Below are 18231 nucleotides of genomic sequence, written 5' to 3'. Positions count from 1 at the left end.
TTAGGGAATTTTGTTTCTAGATGTATAAGTAGCTAAACCCCATAGGGAGATTAATGATTGGAGGTGGGATTAATTAACTAAAAAATTAGGGTTTGCCTTAAAATTAGTTGATTTAAATTATATACACTTAAACCCTAGGATTGACGATCGTAAAAGTAATTTATGTAAATGAGGTCGAAAGAATAGTTTATCGAGCACCGCTTAACTTGACTCGGTTTAAATTGCGAGGTTGAGAGATAAGTGGTTTTTGTCAATTAATTAAGTAGTTAGAGACCAAGAGGTAATTATTAGCTAATTCATTAAAACCCGAGTTCTGAAGTTAATTATGAACATTGACATGAGTTAATCTTATGTTTGTTATCTGAGTTAATTTCAATTGTTAATTTATTCTTATTCGTCTTATGTTATTTTTGTTACTAAATTTTATTTCTGCTTATAGTGCTATAAGTTTAGATTAGTATTGTTTAGCTCTGTTAGTGTAGAAAGTAATTTTAGTTTTACTCAACCTCCTTTGGGTACGATCCTCGGAATATTTTTCGAAATGTTTCGTTGTAAACTTTACTATATTACAATTTAACCTATATACTTGTGGACACCGCTATTCTATTTTATATCTTTTTGTTGTAGTATTTCTACTCTAGACGTTTACACGTCTAGCAGAGGTCACTTATATTGATAGAATCCTATGATACGTGCCTATGATTATCCATTACGCATTTAACGGGATTGGTCGTTTATCTAGCCATATCATATCGATGGGTAAATGGACATTTCCTATAGATACCCTAGAAAACTATGAACAAGGGATCGACCTTTTAGCACATTAAAGTTACTTTTAGCACTTGCCCTTTCAATCGGCCTGTTCTCTTATCATTGTTTCGACTTTCAGCCTCTACAGGTGAACTAGTCTCTATTGCACCACCTTGATCTTGTCCTTGTTCCTTCTTGTCCTCTTCCCTTGTTGTACTCAATATCAATAATTATAATATTTTCATTTATCTCAATTAAAATGTCATTTTATATCTTTCTAGATCAAAATTTTAAACTTTGGTGCTAATTATGTTAAATATTATAATTAATTATATGAGCAAGATATTTAAAAATTATTTCATTAAAGTTTTTAAAATATATTTTTTGTATTTTTTATCGATAATAAATCTTAAATAAAAGGAAATCTAAAATTTAAAAATTTGGCCATCAAAAGTTAAAATATGATAGATTTTAGTGGGACGGATAGAGTATGAATATACATACTAATGAGACTTGTTGATGGTCCGAACCTACCAATCAAAGTTGTTAGCGTTCTCCCTCATAATTAACCTACATGCTATAAGATACAAGTTCAAGTCAACTATGTGCAATGTATGTGATTCGGTTTTTTAATCGAATATTTAGATACTTAAGCATACTTGTTAAAGATTTGTTAAAGGGATTACTGACTCTATACCAACAACACTTTATAGACTTATTTAGTAAGAATTGAAAAGACTTCAACAAGACTAAAATAAAGATAAAAAGGTTGTTATTGTATATATGATTTTTTTAACATGGTCATGAAAGCTAGGGTTTTTCAACTGGTTTTTTGGCAGTTGAATGTTCTTCCAGAAGCATATATATATAGTAATGGGGATGAGCGTTGTTGGGGAAATCCCAACAATTATAAGACAACACTTGTCAATTTTTTATTTGTAAGAAATACCCAGATCTTTTCCATCTTTATTTTGACAAATTTTATGCATTCATGCTGCTGCAATTACTTTTGGGCAAGCTTATACTCTATCAATATAAAGAAAATGTTGTAAATACTGAAGTTGGAACCTTAAATTCATTGCAAGTACCTCTTAATGGAATGTACCAAAAGAAGGTTGAGACAAAAATTAAACTTGGTAATGATAAGTTGGAGAAAGAGTGAAGTGGTGGATCATAAAATTAATAGAGCTTTTGAGAGTAATTTTAATTTTAACCTTTATATTTTATATAATGTTAACGAATCAAATAATAATGCATCATTAAAACTCTAATTTTTGATCGGTGTCTAATAACCAAAATGTAGTAGAGAAGAAAAGATGGTAGACATAGGAAATTCAAAGTCACAACAATGGCAAATCCCTTCACTTCCCCTCCACTCCAAGTGTTTTTTTTCTTTTCCTCACATAAGAATTTATATGTGGAAAATTTCAAGTGTCATTATCCACCCTCCCACCACCCCCTTATTCAATGGTGCAACCACCGCACCCCACCGTCACAGCCAGTCACCACGTTTTTCTACCACATGATCTTAATCCAACGGTGACCAATCCCATGACCCTACCACAAACATAAAAATCACCAATTATATATAACATATATGGACCAATATGCTATGCTCTATATATTATATAATAATATCAACCCTGGCTTTTACCATTATAGTACCTTGAAATCCCTCTCAAAAGAAAACACCATGAATCGCTTTCAGCTTTGCTCCATTGTTCTTATTTTCTTCTTGTTTACTTCCAAGATCAAAACAGCATCATCTGGTAGTACTGTTTCACATAGCAGACAACCTCGTCGACATGTTTTTCAACCAACCGGTTTCAAAGGCCAACCACCCAGCAGCATGCAATTCGGTGAAGAAAAACGAAGGGTTCCAACTGGTTCGAATCCATTACACAACAAGCGATGAAATTCAAGAACAAAAAAAGTTGCAGATAATATCTCTCTCTATTTCTTTTCTTTTTTTATTAAAATGCTGTATAAGCATCTTTTTGGATGATATCAGTGACGATATCACAAATTATTATACCTTGAATTAGTTTGTTTAGAAGGCTTTAGAGATATTGTACAGAAGGTAGACATGGATTTAATAGATTAAACTCGAGATTTTTCTTAAATAATATGCATATAATCATATGTACATGAACGTAGTTTCAACGTAATTTGCTTTGAACCCAGTTTAATTAGGAAAATGAACGATGAGAGAATATTATTGCAGCTTTGTGAACCATCATATTTTTTCTTGTTACTTGCTTGGCACTGAATGCGATTCTGATTTGGAATTCAAAGCTAAAACACGAAACCCAATGTGTGTGTGTGTGTTACGTTTTTGAAATTGGTTTTTTTTTTTTTTTAAATGTGTGGAGAGTGTGTTTCAAGGCGGGTTCACTCAGTTCCTGACTCACTGTGACCAGGTCTTTAATGGTGGGTTTTAATAGCAACATTATTACATACCAACAACCATACAATTAATGTTCTTTTTTTTTTTAATATCATCGTGAATCGGGTAGGATTTATTCCGATTCGGTAATAAATGACTTTACTTTGTTTGGAAATTCCATTTCATTGGGGTCTTCAAAATTAATGAAATTGCTATTGTGTATATTAACTGGTAAATCAATTGATAATATATTTTCAGAATCTAAATTTATAATATTTAATGCACTTGAACTATTAATCAAGATTTTAACTTTTCAACATTTTATTAAATATCAATTGTTTTGTTCAGACAAAAGATGAAATGGAGTTGAAGCTAAATCCAACTCATCAAATGATTTTGTCAAATTATTAGACATCTTAGCCAGTTTAGTGTATTAGTTTCAACCATTAAATTGAGTTTTTGATTCAATCAAGTTTAACCATGTTGGAATTTTCAAGCTTTTTAAACAAAAAATTGAAAAACCTATAAATTTATAGAAAAATATAAACACAAATAATTAAAATAAATAAATGAAGGAAGTAACTGAACAATAAATCTAACAAAAAACATACAGATTTGTTTTAAACTATATTAAATCGGTACATTTTAAAAATCTGATTGGTTTGACTACATTTTGAGAAAATGCAGTTAAGAAGATCAAATTCGTACAGCTGAAAATAAATTGCAAATAGCGGCAATTAAATAATTAAAAATTACCAGCTGTAGTTTTTTTATTCCAAAGATGTAAAGTTTTTGGGTTGGGTTGAAATGTAAAATTTGAGCTAAACTTTTAAAATAATAGGCCCAATACATATTTCAAATAACAACCCTCATTTAAACACAAACACTCGATTCAACCCAGCCCAGTTTGAAACAATTTGATTAACATCCAGTTATATATATAAGCAGTCAGACCACCGGACCAACCGATTCCTTCTTCCACCGTCTTGCTTCCAACAACCATTAGTTGACAATGTTGCTATTATAGCAACTAAAACAATTCTAACATAAAGAGGGCAAAGTTTCGTGAATAATGTTCAATGTGCACATAATGTTTTGCATGGAGTCATTGAAATAAAATGGGAAACAAAGGGGAAAAATAAAAATATAAATAAAACCTTGGGCTAGTATTTCTGGATAACAACAGAGTTAGCAATGCCGGCTTGCTCTATTGTTTGGTCCAAATCAGTGAGCTGTTTAGGAGGGAACCCCATTGTCTGTAACTGATAGTTTGTTGCTCCGCCAGGCTGTGATGCATCGATGAAGCCACGGATGTCTCTGATCGTATGATGGTGATTGAATCGTGAGATCATGCGCGTACCATCCGATAACCTCAGCTGAATAGAGGTTGTTGGCAATGATGTATCCACAACCAGGCCCATTGATGGCGCTGGTGCAGTGGTGATATTACCGGCTGCAGTAGTTGACTCAGAGGGGGTAGTGCTAGGGCTGGTACTTCCTAGGGTTCTTCCAACACCTTGAAACGCGCTTTGGCGTCTCTTTGGTTCCTGCAAAAAAAAAGTATGAAAGGAACGTAAATGCAGAAACAGGCAAAAGAATAGATACGAATAACTTATAAGAGGAGAAATAAAGGACGCACGGAATAGTTTTCATCCCGTCTAAAGAGGTGAAGATCCACTTTTGTTCTTGGATCAGCTGGTTCGAGCTCTTTTGGACATTGAGACCCCATCACACTCTGCATTGAAGTATGGTTAGGAGTAAGCATAAAGCAATCTATACGAACAAGCACTGGCAGAGATGCAAACTCACATGCATAACACTTGAAAACCAACCTTCTCTCGAAATGAAGCTTATCCAAACATGTAATAACCTTAATTTTACAGTAAGCATATAGCATTCTATACTGAACAAGAAGCACAGGCAGAGAAGCAAACTCACATGAATAACATTTTAAAACCAAACTTACCTCGAAAGCTAAAGATTGTTCAAACATGTAATCAGCTCAATTCTAGAGTAAGCAAATACGAACAAGAAGCATTGGCAGAGATGCAAACTCGCACGCATAACATTTTAAAATCGAACATATCTCAAAAGCTAAAGATTGTTCAAACATGTAATCGCCTCAATTTTAGTGTAAGGAGATACTGAACAAGAAGCACAGGCAGAGAAGCAAACTCACAAGCATAACATTTTAAGATGGAACTTATCTTGAAAGCTAAAAGATTATTCAAACATGTAACCACCTCGATTTCTATGAATGAAACTTCCATTACTCAACTGCTGAATCAACTAACAAACATAGAGAAATAGCAGCAAATAAACCCAAGGTCCAAAATCAAATATCGAATCGACTAAGAGCAAAACACCTAAAAAGGCAGGTAAAACCCAAAAAGCTTTAGTCCCGAGAAACTGTCACAACATTACATCTCAAAAGCTAATTGATATAAAATCCAAACATCTAAAGGACACAATCCTAAAGTCTTTGACAGCTAAATTCTTGAAATTACCAAACACAAATATATATACAATATACCTAAGAACTAAAGCCTTGTAATTCATCAAAAAAGCAAATATATATACAATGCATATATATAAAATATCAGAATATATTAGTATTTACCTCCAAGAAGGTAGCATTGGCAGGATCATCCAGCTGACGCAAAGGCCCATCATCAACTGTAAAACCATTCCTCCAAAAAGTAATATTGTGAGTGACAACTTCAGGTGGCGGAGGAGGAGGAGGTGCCACGGTTTCTCCGGAGAGTAATCTCGCCGTCCCACTGAAGCTTCTCGTGTTCGAAGACGATGGCCGGAAGTAATCGTCAGATCCTTCAACCGCTCCAGCTTGTCTCGCTTGATTAAAAATCGAATCCACATCACGATGCTTCGAAGGATCTCGAACCACCATCCCACTGCTCATTCCCAAATAAGGAATTTAAAAAAAAAATTATATTTCCCTAACAAAAAAAATTAAAATCCAAAGTAAGAAATTAAACCTTTTTTCACCGCCGGTGAAATAATCCTGTCCTTCATCAGAATCACTATCGGACCCACCAGGAGGTGTCCGGTTCAGATCAGCTAGGGTTCGAACTCCACGAGCGTTATTCCCACCGCTACCAGACGGCTTCTTATCGTTACGGCGCGACCGAAGCGCATAAGGAGGACGAGCCGGTCGAGCAGGAGAAGGAGAACGAGAGCGAGAAGGCGATTGAGAGGGAGAGTAATCAGGGGAATCGGACTGTGAAGGAGAAGCAGAGTTGTTAACACCACCAGCGCCAGAAACAGGTGGTGCGATCGGTGGTTGTTGTAGTGCGGCGGTAGAATTGCTGTCAAGGAAAGTCGAAACGGCGGCGTCTAAGTCCCACTGATGAGATTCCAAAAAGAAAAGGGCTTCTTCTTTAGAAGAAGAAGTGATTTCAATGAAAGAATTGATCAAAGCAGCGTTTTGATCGGCGTTTGGGTCAGTAGGGTTTCCTTGCCGATGTGTTTCGTGCTCCATTGTCGAATTTTCTCTGAGTTTAGAGGAATCAATGAACTCACTGAATTAGTTTTCGTCTCCTTTTAACTAAAGCGCTTCGCTTTGTATTTGATTTTGAGTAGATTTTCATCTCTGCGTTTTTCCGTTTGCAACTTGGAGTCTCCAAAACGACTGCGTTTTCCCTTTAAGATTTAGTATTATACTTATCCATGGAGTTTTTTTTTTGGCCAAAAAGTATTTATTATATTTATCGTGTAAAAGAACTGTAGTTTGAGTGCATTGAATTGCATTGTTTTAATATAAACTATAGTTCTTTTATTAAAAATATTGATTAATTATTAATATAAACTACAGTTCTTTTGAACTGTAGGTTAGAGAAGAATTATGAATAATTTTTAGGTATTCCATAAAATATTTTTTAATAAATTTATATTATTTTTTAATATTCTTAAATTTTCAGTTTGAATCCCTTTTAAAAAATAAATATCTTTTAACAATTTATTTTATAAACAATGACTAAATAAAATTTTATATTTAAGAATTTTTTTTATTTAATTATTAAGGGTAAACTACAAAAATAGTCACTTTTGTTTGTCTCGTGTTACATTTTAGTCACTTATGTTTGAAATGTTACGTTTTAGTCATTTATGTTATTATTTTGTTACGAAATGATCACTCTTCCATTAAGTTTCGTTATCTCCCTAACGGTAATCCTACGTGGCAGTCTAACTAGATTTTAAGTGCCAACTTAGATTTCCTAATGGGATGAGAATAGATTTTTAATTAAATAAATTTAATTAATTAAAAAATTTAAACCCTAAATCTTAGTTAAAAAACCGTTCATCTCCCCCTTTTTTTAATTTTCTTTAAGGGGTTTCTCTAAGACAAATTATGCACCTGTAAAGGACATAAAAGGAAACGGCAGCACGAGCATGGCCAAGGTGACTGAAATCATAGGCAGTGACACCGCAGACATACATGTGAACTGTTCCAGGGGTTTTGGGCTTGAAAACCTCTTTTTGCTGAGTCATGGTATTGTAAACAACAAATTGGAATTCTTGGGTTTCCTTCCTAGCCATCGGTTTAAAAACTTTTTTTTTTAGTTTGTTTCTTGCTTTGAGGGATCCATTCTGGCCCTAAAAAATTACTCATTTTTCTAAAAACTTAAATCAAATGTAAATTAGTATGAATCTCCAACACCCTACATCAATGGCAAAAAAAGAGTTCATAGCTTTTGAGACGCTTTAACAGTGAATTCATGCTTTAATAACTGGGAATCGTTAAACAGTGAATTCCAACACCCTACATCAATGGCAAAAAAAAAGAAGTTCAGGCTTTAAAAAAAATTGTTAACCCCGGTAAAGTTTAAAAAAAAAGCTGGGAATTCAAGCTTTTGAGACACTTAAACAGTGAATTCAAAACTTAAAATCCATGTGTCTCTCATTCAAAGAATAGGCCAAATAAACAATCTTTAACAATGAATTCAATATAACATTAAACATTAAAGAAACAAAACGATGCATTAAGTGATTGAAGAATGAAAAGAACTCACCAATTAATCAAGAAATTAAAGATGCAAAAACGCAAGTGGGGGAGATGAACGGTTTTTTAACTAAGATTTAGGGTTTAAATTTTTTAATTAATTAAATTTATTTAATTAAAAATCTATTCTCATTCCATTAGGAAATCCAAGTTGGCACATAAAATCTAGTTAGACTGCCACGTAGGATTACCGTTAGGGAGATAACGGAACTTAACGGAAGAGTGATCACTTCGTAACAAAATAATAACATAAGTGACTAAAATGTAACATTTCAAACATAAGTGATTAAAATGTAACCTGAGGCAAACAAAAGTGACTATTTTTGTAGTTTACCCCATTATTAATTATTTTTAATTTTAATACTTTGTCTATTTATTATTAACTATCAATTAATTATATCTTTATTTTAATTAGTTTTAAAGTAGAGAGATTGTGTTGTAGAAACACTATTGTTTTAAGAGCTATGCTCTCTTTCTTTCCTAAAAATTAATTAAAGAAAAACAATAATTACAACTACAAATAATATAAATTAAATAAATCCTTAATTGAGCTGAGTTGGTATTATTAATTAATCAAACACCAATTTACTTAAAATTTTATTAAAAATTCATTCTTTTTTTAAAAAAAATAAAAGATACTACGATGAGTGTAACTTTTTTTTTTATTTTTTATGTATAAAATCTATAAAATAAATAATTTAAATCTAATAAATAACACACACTAAACATTTCTATTTTGGCATTTCAATTAAAACCATGTTTTGTATATATATATTTTACTGATTGTACCATAATCTAGTACTATTTAAGTTTTTAACTAAATCGATGTCATGAATAAATTAAATATCAACTTATTAGAAAATATTTAAAATTAAACATTTAAAAAAATAAAAATTATTATTATAAAAACATTTATATCTTTTTAAAAAATTATAATTATTTTTAAATTAAATAACATAAACCCCAACTTTTAAAAAAAATCTCTAAATCGAAAAGGTTGATAAAAGCTAAATTTTGTCTTCCAACGTAAAAGAGTAATGTTTTCTTGAAGTTGAAGACATGTATGCCTTCAAGATTTAATCAAGCCTTGAATAACTATATACGTATATTTTTCATCCTAACGAGCTTAATATAGTTTGTTAAGTAATCATTTAAATTTATTTTATACAATAACAAATTAGTCTCAATAACTTCCGATAGTATAATTATTATCGTCGTTGAACCGATAGTGTGAGTTCCGACTTGATTCCAACTGATTATAAAACTTCTGATGATCTACAAGAAATTAAACAAAGCAAATGTGAGCAATTCAATGCTTAGTAAATTCATACAAAATTTAACATAACTTACTCGAGTCTAATGTAACTCAAGCATTGAACATACGACTTATACAATTAAGTAACATGGTATTCTTTAATAGCCTATGCAAATCACATACCGACAAGGTTAATTCCTTCACAATATAAACATAAAAACATTGCGATGCTTATGAACCATATTCAAGTGTACATATGTCACCATCCACTTATAACAAATTATACTATCATTTCCATTCCATATGTCCTGCTTTTACCTCATGAACTATAGCGAAATAACATTGGATACTAAGGATAGAGATGCTTACATGAGTTGTGAATATAATGCTCACACAAGCTGCGAAAATGGGCTTGCTCACACGAGCTATGGGTCGAGATGATAACATTACACGATACTGCTCACACGAGCTGTGAAGAATCTACAACAAATGCAGGACCTTAGCCATCGGTAAAACATTCAAAACCAACACTCGAAACAGTAATAACTCTAATGACATGTCATTTACATCCTAGTCATTCACAAAGTTCGTACGGCCCTTAATTCATATCCATATTTTTAGTCCTTAAACATTATAACATATTCATCAATTCAGCCGTATAAATTCCCATTTTCCAATCATATATCTCATTTATACCATAATTCACAATTTAGTCCATCTAGCATTCAAAATTATCATTCCATAACCACTCATTACCAGATATACATACATACCAAATCTCAAGTCAATTATAATTCAAACTAAAAGTTATACGAACTTACCTAAATCGAATCAACAACAAACACGAAACCAAGGACTACTTAATAAATTTTCCTTTTTCGCGTTTGTCTATCTTGTTGATCTATTTCTTAATCTATAGTATAACTTAATTCAATTATCGACTTCAATTACCTTGTAATGTCAAAATGCATGCACATGACCCTTAAGTAATATTTTACATTATTACCTTAAACTTTTACATTTTATTTAATTTAGTCCCTAAAACTGAAACTTACATATTTTTCACAATTAAGCCAAAACCTTAGTGCCAAATTCAATATAGTCCCCTTAACAACCCCTAAGTAACTAAATTTTACAAAAATTCCTTGTTAAATTCAATATTTTATCAATTTAATCCCTAAACTCAAAATTAACTAAAATTACTTTACAAAATAGTCCTATTTAACAACCAATCTCATAAATCTATCATTTAACCTCATAAACATCTAAAAACCATTAATGAAAAGTTTCAAACTTTTGATAGTTTTACGAAATAGACCCTGAATTAGCTAAATTAAACAGACTTAGAATCAACTTACATGCAAAGCCGATTGTTTTTGAAGCTCTCAACAATGGTGGTTCTTCTTTTTCTCTAGGTTGGCCGGTGGAAGAAAGCAAAACTAAAAGACGGTAATTCTTTTCCTTTTTGTTTATGTTTTTACTAAATTATAATAATAACATTTTTAACATAATTTTATTAATTAGAAAGCACTTACCGTGCACTTAAACTAATAGGGTCTAATTTCTACGTAAAACCTTTCAATTACGATAGCAATTAACTTTTACAATTTTTACGATTTAATTATTTTTTTTCTTAATTAACTAGTCAAACATCAAAATTATCAAACTCAACTCTAAAACGGCATTATAATAAGCACGTAAATATTAAATATATAATATTTACTAATTTACTAATCAAAATTATGATCCCAAAATTATTATTTCCAACACCACTAAAAAATCAGTTGTTCTATACTTATCCTACTAAATTAAAGGTTGGGGTCATTGAATTGGATTACGATTTATGACTCATGAGTAAATGTATTCAGTGTCACACCAAGCTAGACCAAGATCCAATTCTAGAAATTTTGTAAGCCTGCGGCAAAAAGCTCCCTTCTCTATTCTATGTTTTTTAAAAAAAAATTAATTATCAAAAATGTATAGACATTAATGTTGCTATTTATAGTTGTTGTTAATTGAAAATCAAGATAATTAATAAAAGTGTTTGACTACAATGATCACTATGGTTTGGTACTGCAAAAATTGTGCAAAACTTAATTTAGTGAGTAATTTTGCTCTCTTTATTCACCAATACAACAATTGAACCGCACACTCTATCACTCTGTAAGTATAGAGATCTCAAGTTTATACCTGAATGCTAGAACACTCATCTCCAAATCCTCTCCTAAGAACTTGGGCAATAAATACTCAATGTTTACAATTCACTTTGCACTCTCAGAAAACAGTTATTCAATGAATAAATTAAAGTGTTCTCAATAAACTCTCAAAAATAACTTGGACAAGTTTCATAGCATATATCAATTTCGGTTTTCTAACATAAAATATAAGTGAATACAAAGTAACTTCTTAAAAATAACTATTACAATATAAACATTCTAAACACAATCTATCGAATATATGATCTCTAAAAATCAGCAACACAATCTTAATTAAATCACTCCATATAATAAGGGTTGAATTGGTTCACTCTAATCCAATCTCATCTTTAATAGTCACGAATTGATTTGTAAAAATAAACTATAATATTTTTAAAATATGAACACGTTCACTGGTTCAAAGAATTTTTTTAGTAAATTGTTAAATATATGAGGGGTAATTTTACTGCCTTAGTGGCACTCTACAGTGAGCACTCAACTCCATCAGCTCACCTTTCCTCAACAATTAATAGAAATTACTTTTTTTTTTATAATTTTATTATTTATAAATAGTAAAACAAACCAAACTAGAATTAAAAACTATAAATTCAAATCTAATCCAAAGCGGACCAAGGCAATCGGGCCATGAACACGTCTCATCTTGAGAACTTGTAAGGGCAGTAAATGGATCAACGAAATTGAGTTACAGTTGACACTATGCTCATTTAGACAATTCGTCGAACACCAAAAACCCATCATGTTAAAAACGAACTGACAGATAAAAAAAAAAAAAGAAGATAAAACATATATCGAACATTATATTTTTTTCACTATTATAAACATTCAACAAAATTGAAGGTGAAATAGTTAGTGGCATTGAACACCTTTTAGTTCAGCCACACAAAAAAAAGGGTGTCTTAAAATACTCACCACCAACACTATATAATATCATTTGATTATATTTTGTATATCTAATAAGAGGCAACCAATTCTACTTCAAGGTTTTCCTCTAATTGCAACAATCTTGCAAAAACCCCAACTAATGGTGCTGTATTGTATGTGCAGGCCTCGGTCTGCATATAATTATCTCTTTGGTCCATGAAATTATCTCGACAATCTGGTCCACCGACCAATGCTCCAACCAACACATTGGGGTTCGGCTCCACTCGACTATACCAATTGTCATAGCCTTGGGTGCAACCAATGAACCCTTTGTTTTCTCTGTATGATACTATGGAGGCACCTCTATGGTGCACCCTAATAGGGTACTTAGAACCATAGCCCACTAAGTAACTCATGTTCATAGGGTTAGACCCTAGTATGTAATCTACTTGAGATTTGGCAAAACTTAGGATCTCTTCGGGATCAATTGTTCCGGTGGGACACCGGAGGTGTTGGTTTGAGTTGCGGAGAAAGTCAGAGTAGACAGTGAGTAGGAATGTCGCTGTCGACACATATTGCATGTTGTTCCATTGCCGGATGTATAAAAGACCTCCAGGGGTACGTTCGACGTTGTCGCTGGTGGCGTTGTTTTTGTTGAGACACGAGCATAGGTAGTACTCGGCTTTGGATCGGTATTGCTTTAGAACGTGACCCTCATGCTCGTGTTTTGCTTTCTCCAACAACTGCAAAAGAACAATTAAAGTTCGTTAAAAAGAGACCACCTATAACTTGGAATAAAAGAAAGGATTACAGATGTTGTTCGAACCCAGACTCTATGAATGTATGAACATAAATCATTTGGAGTACACTCGAATTTGTACTAATAATATGGAAGTTTGTCATAATGTGGTAGGTCCGGACCCCTATTATTTGGTTGCAATGTGTTAGACCCCTTAATTAGAGGTATGAAAACAAAGCTATTTCACCACCGACCAAATTGGCATCTTCCATGCATCAGATAATCACGGCTAAATTTTCTGCATCTCTTTGCTTCGCCAACAAATTGATAAGTTCTTCAAAATTGTAAACAAATTCAAAGATTTATGACGTTTTCTGACCAATATTTCAAAGTAGAAAAAATGGATTTTAGAATTTGTAGTTGTTGGATGCTTTTTTTTTTTTTAAACTTGCATCAACCATTGAAATCTCATAACAGAAGCCCTAATGAAACCCTGCTCTAAGAGAGAATTTACTGCAAAAATGAAAGAAAAAAAATTGTGGGTCTAACCAAAAAGGTTAATTTTGGTTTTGGTGCCTCAGTAATACTCAAATTCAAAATTTAATTCTTATATTTTAATTTAACATAATTTAATCATTTATTTTAATAGTGTTATGAGTTAGTATTAACTATTTAACCTAACTATTGATATTACAAAAACAAAGAGTTAAATTATACCAAATTCAAGTCTAGGAATTATGTCGAGGGTTGGACTCCCAACACCAAGTGAGTCAAGTGGTAGCATTCTCACCTATTAATGTCCTATAAGCTATAGAGAATGGATTCAAATCCAACCTTATGTGTTGCACATGGTTCACCTTTTCAAACACTGATGAGACAATTTGTGAACTCATTCGAGCATTGAACAAAGTTAAGAAACCAAATCTCCATTAAAGATAATACTTGATGTATTAAGGGTATAGATTCAGCAAACTATATCCCAAATTTGTATCAAGCAACTATTAAATACAGGGTAAATTACATTCAAGGTCACTGAATTATTAGTGAGTTTATAGTTTGGTCACTTAATTTTAAAAAATTTATAAAATAGTCACTTAATTATTCGAAACTTTTTATTAAAGTTATTGGACTGTTAATTTTTGTTTAAGTCCGGCTAGCAAGCTCCTAGTGACGATTCAACAATTAGTACGGTGGGTCAGTATCTATCACTGAGTAGAAGAACTTACTTTAGATCTAAGTTGGTCTGATAGTCAGTGTTAGAGATCGAAGAAAAAAGTTGTTTAAGTTTTAGTTCGTAGATTCATAATGATTAAAATTGTTTCATGAAAAAAATTTAACTATAAAAGAGAAGGAGAATAAGAGCTTTCAATTGATGAAGGCGATGCAAACAGAAAAAATCATACAAGCAGCGACTTTAAAAATCCAATAACTTGAAAGTTTTAAAATAGCTGAATGACTTTTTTTTTTTTTTTATTTTACCCTTAAATATATAGTAACTCAATTTTAACATGGAAATAACATAGCATATTATAAATGAAAGAGGGGTTCTAACCATTCACTGGGTTGGCAGTGGGACCAAGATGTCAGGTCAATGTACCAGGCCCTACCTTAAAAAGCTTAGACAACAACCCCAGCACCCATCACTCCCCACCTCTGCTACTCCTCTCCATTCCCCATCTCTTATTTCTAATTTATCTATCCACCTCCTCAGATCATGGAATAGCTACGATGTGCTGCTGAAGCACAGCACATGCAACTTACTGCTCCTGTTCCACTATTTTTAAGCCACGTGGCACTAATATATTGGCATGGATATTATGATAACTTTTTAAAAAAATATAATATAAAAATGCATACATAATCGTAGGCACATGTAACGGAATGGTGTATGAAGATGATACCTTAATTAGGGGTTACTCTATCAGTGAAACTTTGGTGTGTAAGTAAGAAAGTGGGAAGTGTATGTCTCAAAGTTAAACTATTATTGCATCTTTGAATTTAGGGAAAAAAAAAAGGAAACCCATCAAGGTTTTAGGGTCTCATTTGTCTTCTACTATTCAAACTAAATTGAATTCCCTTTCCTGTTTTCATGTTAACAATTGAAAAGCCAAAAAAGAGGGAGAGTAAAAGATGTAGGAATTAAGAAAAAAAAAGCAAGTTGATCTAAGATATATTTTAATTCCACAAACAATCTTCAAAGCTATGCATTTCATATTTTAAATATTTTTTTATTTGAATCTAGAGTATAGACCAGAGGTAGGCAAGAGAGGAGTTCTGCTGTAAGCTCGGGAAAAAGAGCGTACACCAAAAATTTTTTGGAGGGCACGGTAGAATGATAAAATGGTCTTTTAATCCTTTTTAAAATTAATAAAATTATAAATTAATATAATAATATAATTAAAATGTAATTCATTTCTGACTATTAAAGTAACATTTTAACTTCACTTATGCTTTAAATTTTATTCATAGAGATTAAAAACTCTTATCAAATAAATTTTCTAGGTTTTTTAATTATGAAATGATTATAAACCCAACAAAAGGCCAATTCAAGTGTTCAATGCATATATAATTAGACATAAAAAAGAAGAAAAAAAAATTTGAAAGTGATGAGAGAATTTACCATTGATGCCAAAACTTGAACCCCAGCATATTTAACATCCCAGCTAAACTCTGATATAGCCCAACCAATCCCACCAAAACAATGAGCCTTGTTTATAACATACTTCAAGTAATAATCTTCCTTGTCGGTGGCCTCATGCAGCCACAAAGCCGCCCACAACAACTCATCCATGAACCCACTCACCGACGCATAGTAGCTCTTCACCACCCCTATGCTTCCATCATATTTCGCTCTATACTTATCCCCAAACTCAAACAACTGCAACAACACCACACCCAAAATTCAAAATCACTGTCATGTAAACATATGTATATGGTGTGTCATTTTTAAAATTACCTCTTGAGCATGGTGCAAGAGTAAGTGAGAGTAATGAGGGTTTGTTTTCTTAAACACGATAGACGCAGCCGCCATTGCCGCCGCCGTCTCACCGGCGAGATCGGACCCTGGGTTTTTCTCATCGATCTTGTAAGCTTGGCGTGAAGTGGTCATATCTTCCGGCCGTTGCCAACAGTAATGGTCGGTGTCTCCGTCACCCACCTATAGCAACAATGAGCGTTACGTGTTTGATATAATAATGAAGCTTAAATAAGACAAAATTAGGGAACCTGAAACTATACCTCCGCCCATAGTACATTTGGGCTGGTGTGTGCTTTAATGAAGTAATCTGTCCCCCATTTAATTGCCTCTAAAGCATGTTCTAATTCACCGGCATCGGCGATCTGGTCCCGGTATTCGATAACACTCCAAGACAACATTGTTACCGTGAAAGCCATCGGGAGTCCAAATTTGACGTGATCGCCGGCGTCGTAGTATCCTCCGACTAAATCCACCTACATTAGCAACAAAAACAAGACTGTTTATAAGTTGGGTAAAATGTTAAATTCGTGCTATAGCGGTATAGCTACATACTCCTTGTTCCAAGCCGTCGGTGAGGCCAGAATGGTCTCGCCAAGTAACACGTTGATTGTACGGTAACCGACCGGAACGTTGGGATTCAAAGTAAAGGAGGCTCTTCATTAATGCATCGCCATAATCAAACGCTGTTGTGGAGGAAATGGTGAGAACAGAGAAGAGAATGAGGCAACAATGGCGAAGGCTTAGCTTACTCTGTTCACCCATTGTCCCCACTTCTCTTTAGGTGTGAGGGGGAAATTTAGTAGCTGAAATAGCTATTGGAAGCTATATATTGGCACACCCTTTTGCTTTTTTTGCCTTGAAATTTGTGTTTTTTTATGTAATGTGGCTCGAGTTCAGTGACTCAGTGAGCGATTTTCATGGCCATGTGAGGTTACTTTTTTTTTCTTTTTGTTGTTTATCATAAAAAATAGCGTGATTTAAGCAACGGTTTATTGCTTTTTTCCTGGTATTTAATAGTGGGGTTGTATGTAAGTTTGAACCGGCGTGGACTACTGTGGGAAAAAAAATGGAATATTGGAAAGTTTTTGTGGAAGAAGTGAGATTTGATGGAAATTTTGGGTTCTCTTACTATTTAAATTTTGGGTTAAAATATGTCATAAGTACTATACTTTGTCAAAAATTTAGTCATTACACTTTTATTTTCAAAAATTTTATTCATTTATTTTTTAGATTTTAAATTTCAAATCTAGATGTTAGTATTACTAGATTTTTTTTCAAAGGTTAATTATATTACCATTTTTTTAATTACACGGTTATCAAGAGACTATTTTTTTATTTCAACTGTCACGTTAACAAATATATTTAAAATTTAAAATTTAAAAAATAAAAAAAAACTAAAATCTTAAAAATAAAAATACAAGAACTAAATTTTAAATTATTGAAAAAGTACAAAAATTTATTACATATTTTAACTCGAAATTTTATCTTTCTACTCTATCGAAGGTCCTAACAAGTTCTTGAATTTACTGAAGACGTGAGAGTTGTAGGAACTGAAAAATTCATACAAATGACCTATATGCTATGAGTTGTAGGGTGAGGCTAATTGTGTGTAAACTCTTGAATTTTGTATAACTTTGTTTGTTGAGATACTCACACTTTCAATAAAATCAAGGAACAAAACCTCAAATGGAGGATAAAATCAAACTTCTCGAAAATTTTAACTCAAATGTTAATTTTTTTTCTCTCAGATGATTTATATGATATGAATTAGAAAATCAATTCAATCACTTCAAAAACACTTTTACTTTATATATTTAAAAAATATCAATAATTTCATTTTTTGGGGTTCAAATGTGAATCATTTCATCCCATGTTAGATGTATATCGTATTCGGAAATTATTGTGTCCAATGTCCGGGTTGGAATTGTTTATTATTTGTTATCGTAAAAACAGGTTAATGTAGAAGGATTTGATGGGCATGTGGACCAAATAAGTTGGAAATATATGAAGTAAATTTTAAACGTTTT

The 18231-nt window shown here is 32.4% G+C and overlaps 2 protein-coding genes across 2 annotated transcripts; both read right to left on the bottom strand.

Annotated features, from left to right (window-relative positions):
* Positions 1-4142: 4142 nt before the first annotated feature.
* Positions 4143-6826, bottom strand: LOC107942049 (plant UBX domain-containing protein 4). Its single transcript, XM_041097465.1, has 4 exons — positions 6133-6826; positions 5757-6048; positions 4776-4871; positions 4143-4683 (listed from the first exon to the last, which is right to left on the bottom strand). Exons 1-4 carry the CDS (start codon positions 6633-6635, stop codon positions 4300-4302), a joined length of 1275 nt encoding a protein of 424 aa, XP_040953399.1. The 5' UTR covers positions 6636-6826; the 3' UTR covers positions 4143-4299.
* Positions 6827-12577: 5751 nt separating this feature from the next.
* LOC107953976 (endoglucanase 11-like) lies at positions 12578-16966 on the bottom strand. The gene is made up of 5 exons (NM_001327617.1): positions 16757-16966; positions 16465-16677; positions 16184-16384; positions 15848-16105; positions 12578-13231 (listed from the first exon to the last, which is right to left on the bottom strand). The coding sequence occupies exons 1-5, from the start codon at positions 16964-16966 to the stop codon at positions 12578-12580; spliced, it is 1536 nt and encodes a 511-aa protein (NP_001314546.1).
* Between the last annotated feature and the right edge of the window lie 1265 nt (positions 16967-18231).

Source organism: Gossypium hirsutum, chromosome D07 (assembly GCF_007990345.1).
Source record: "Gossypium hirsutum isolate 1008001.06 chromosome D07, Gossypium_hirsutum_v2.1, whole genome shotgun sequence".
Taxonomy (NCBI): Eukaryota; Viridiplantae; Streptophyta; class Magnoliopsida; order Malvales; family Malvaceae; genus Gossypium; species Gossypium hirsutum.
The sequence above is the reverse complement of the archived record's forward strand: the minus strand, read 5'-3'. Positions and strand labels throughout refer to the sequence as shown.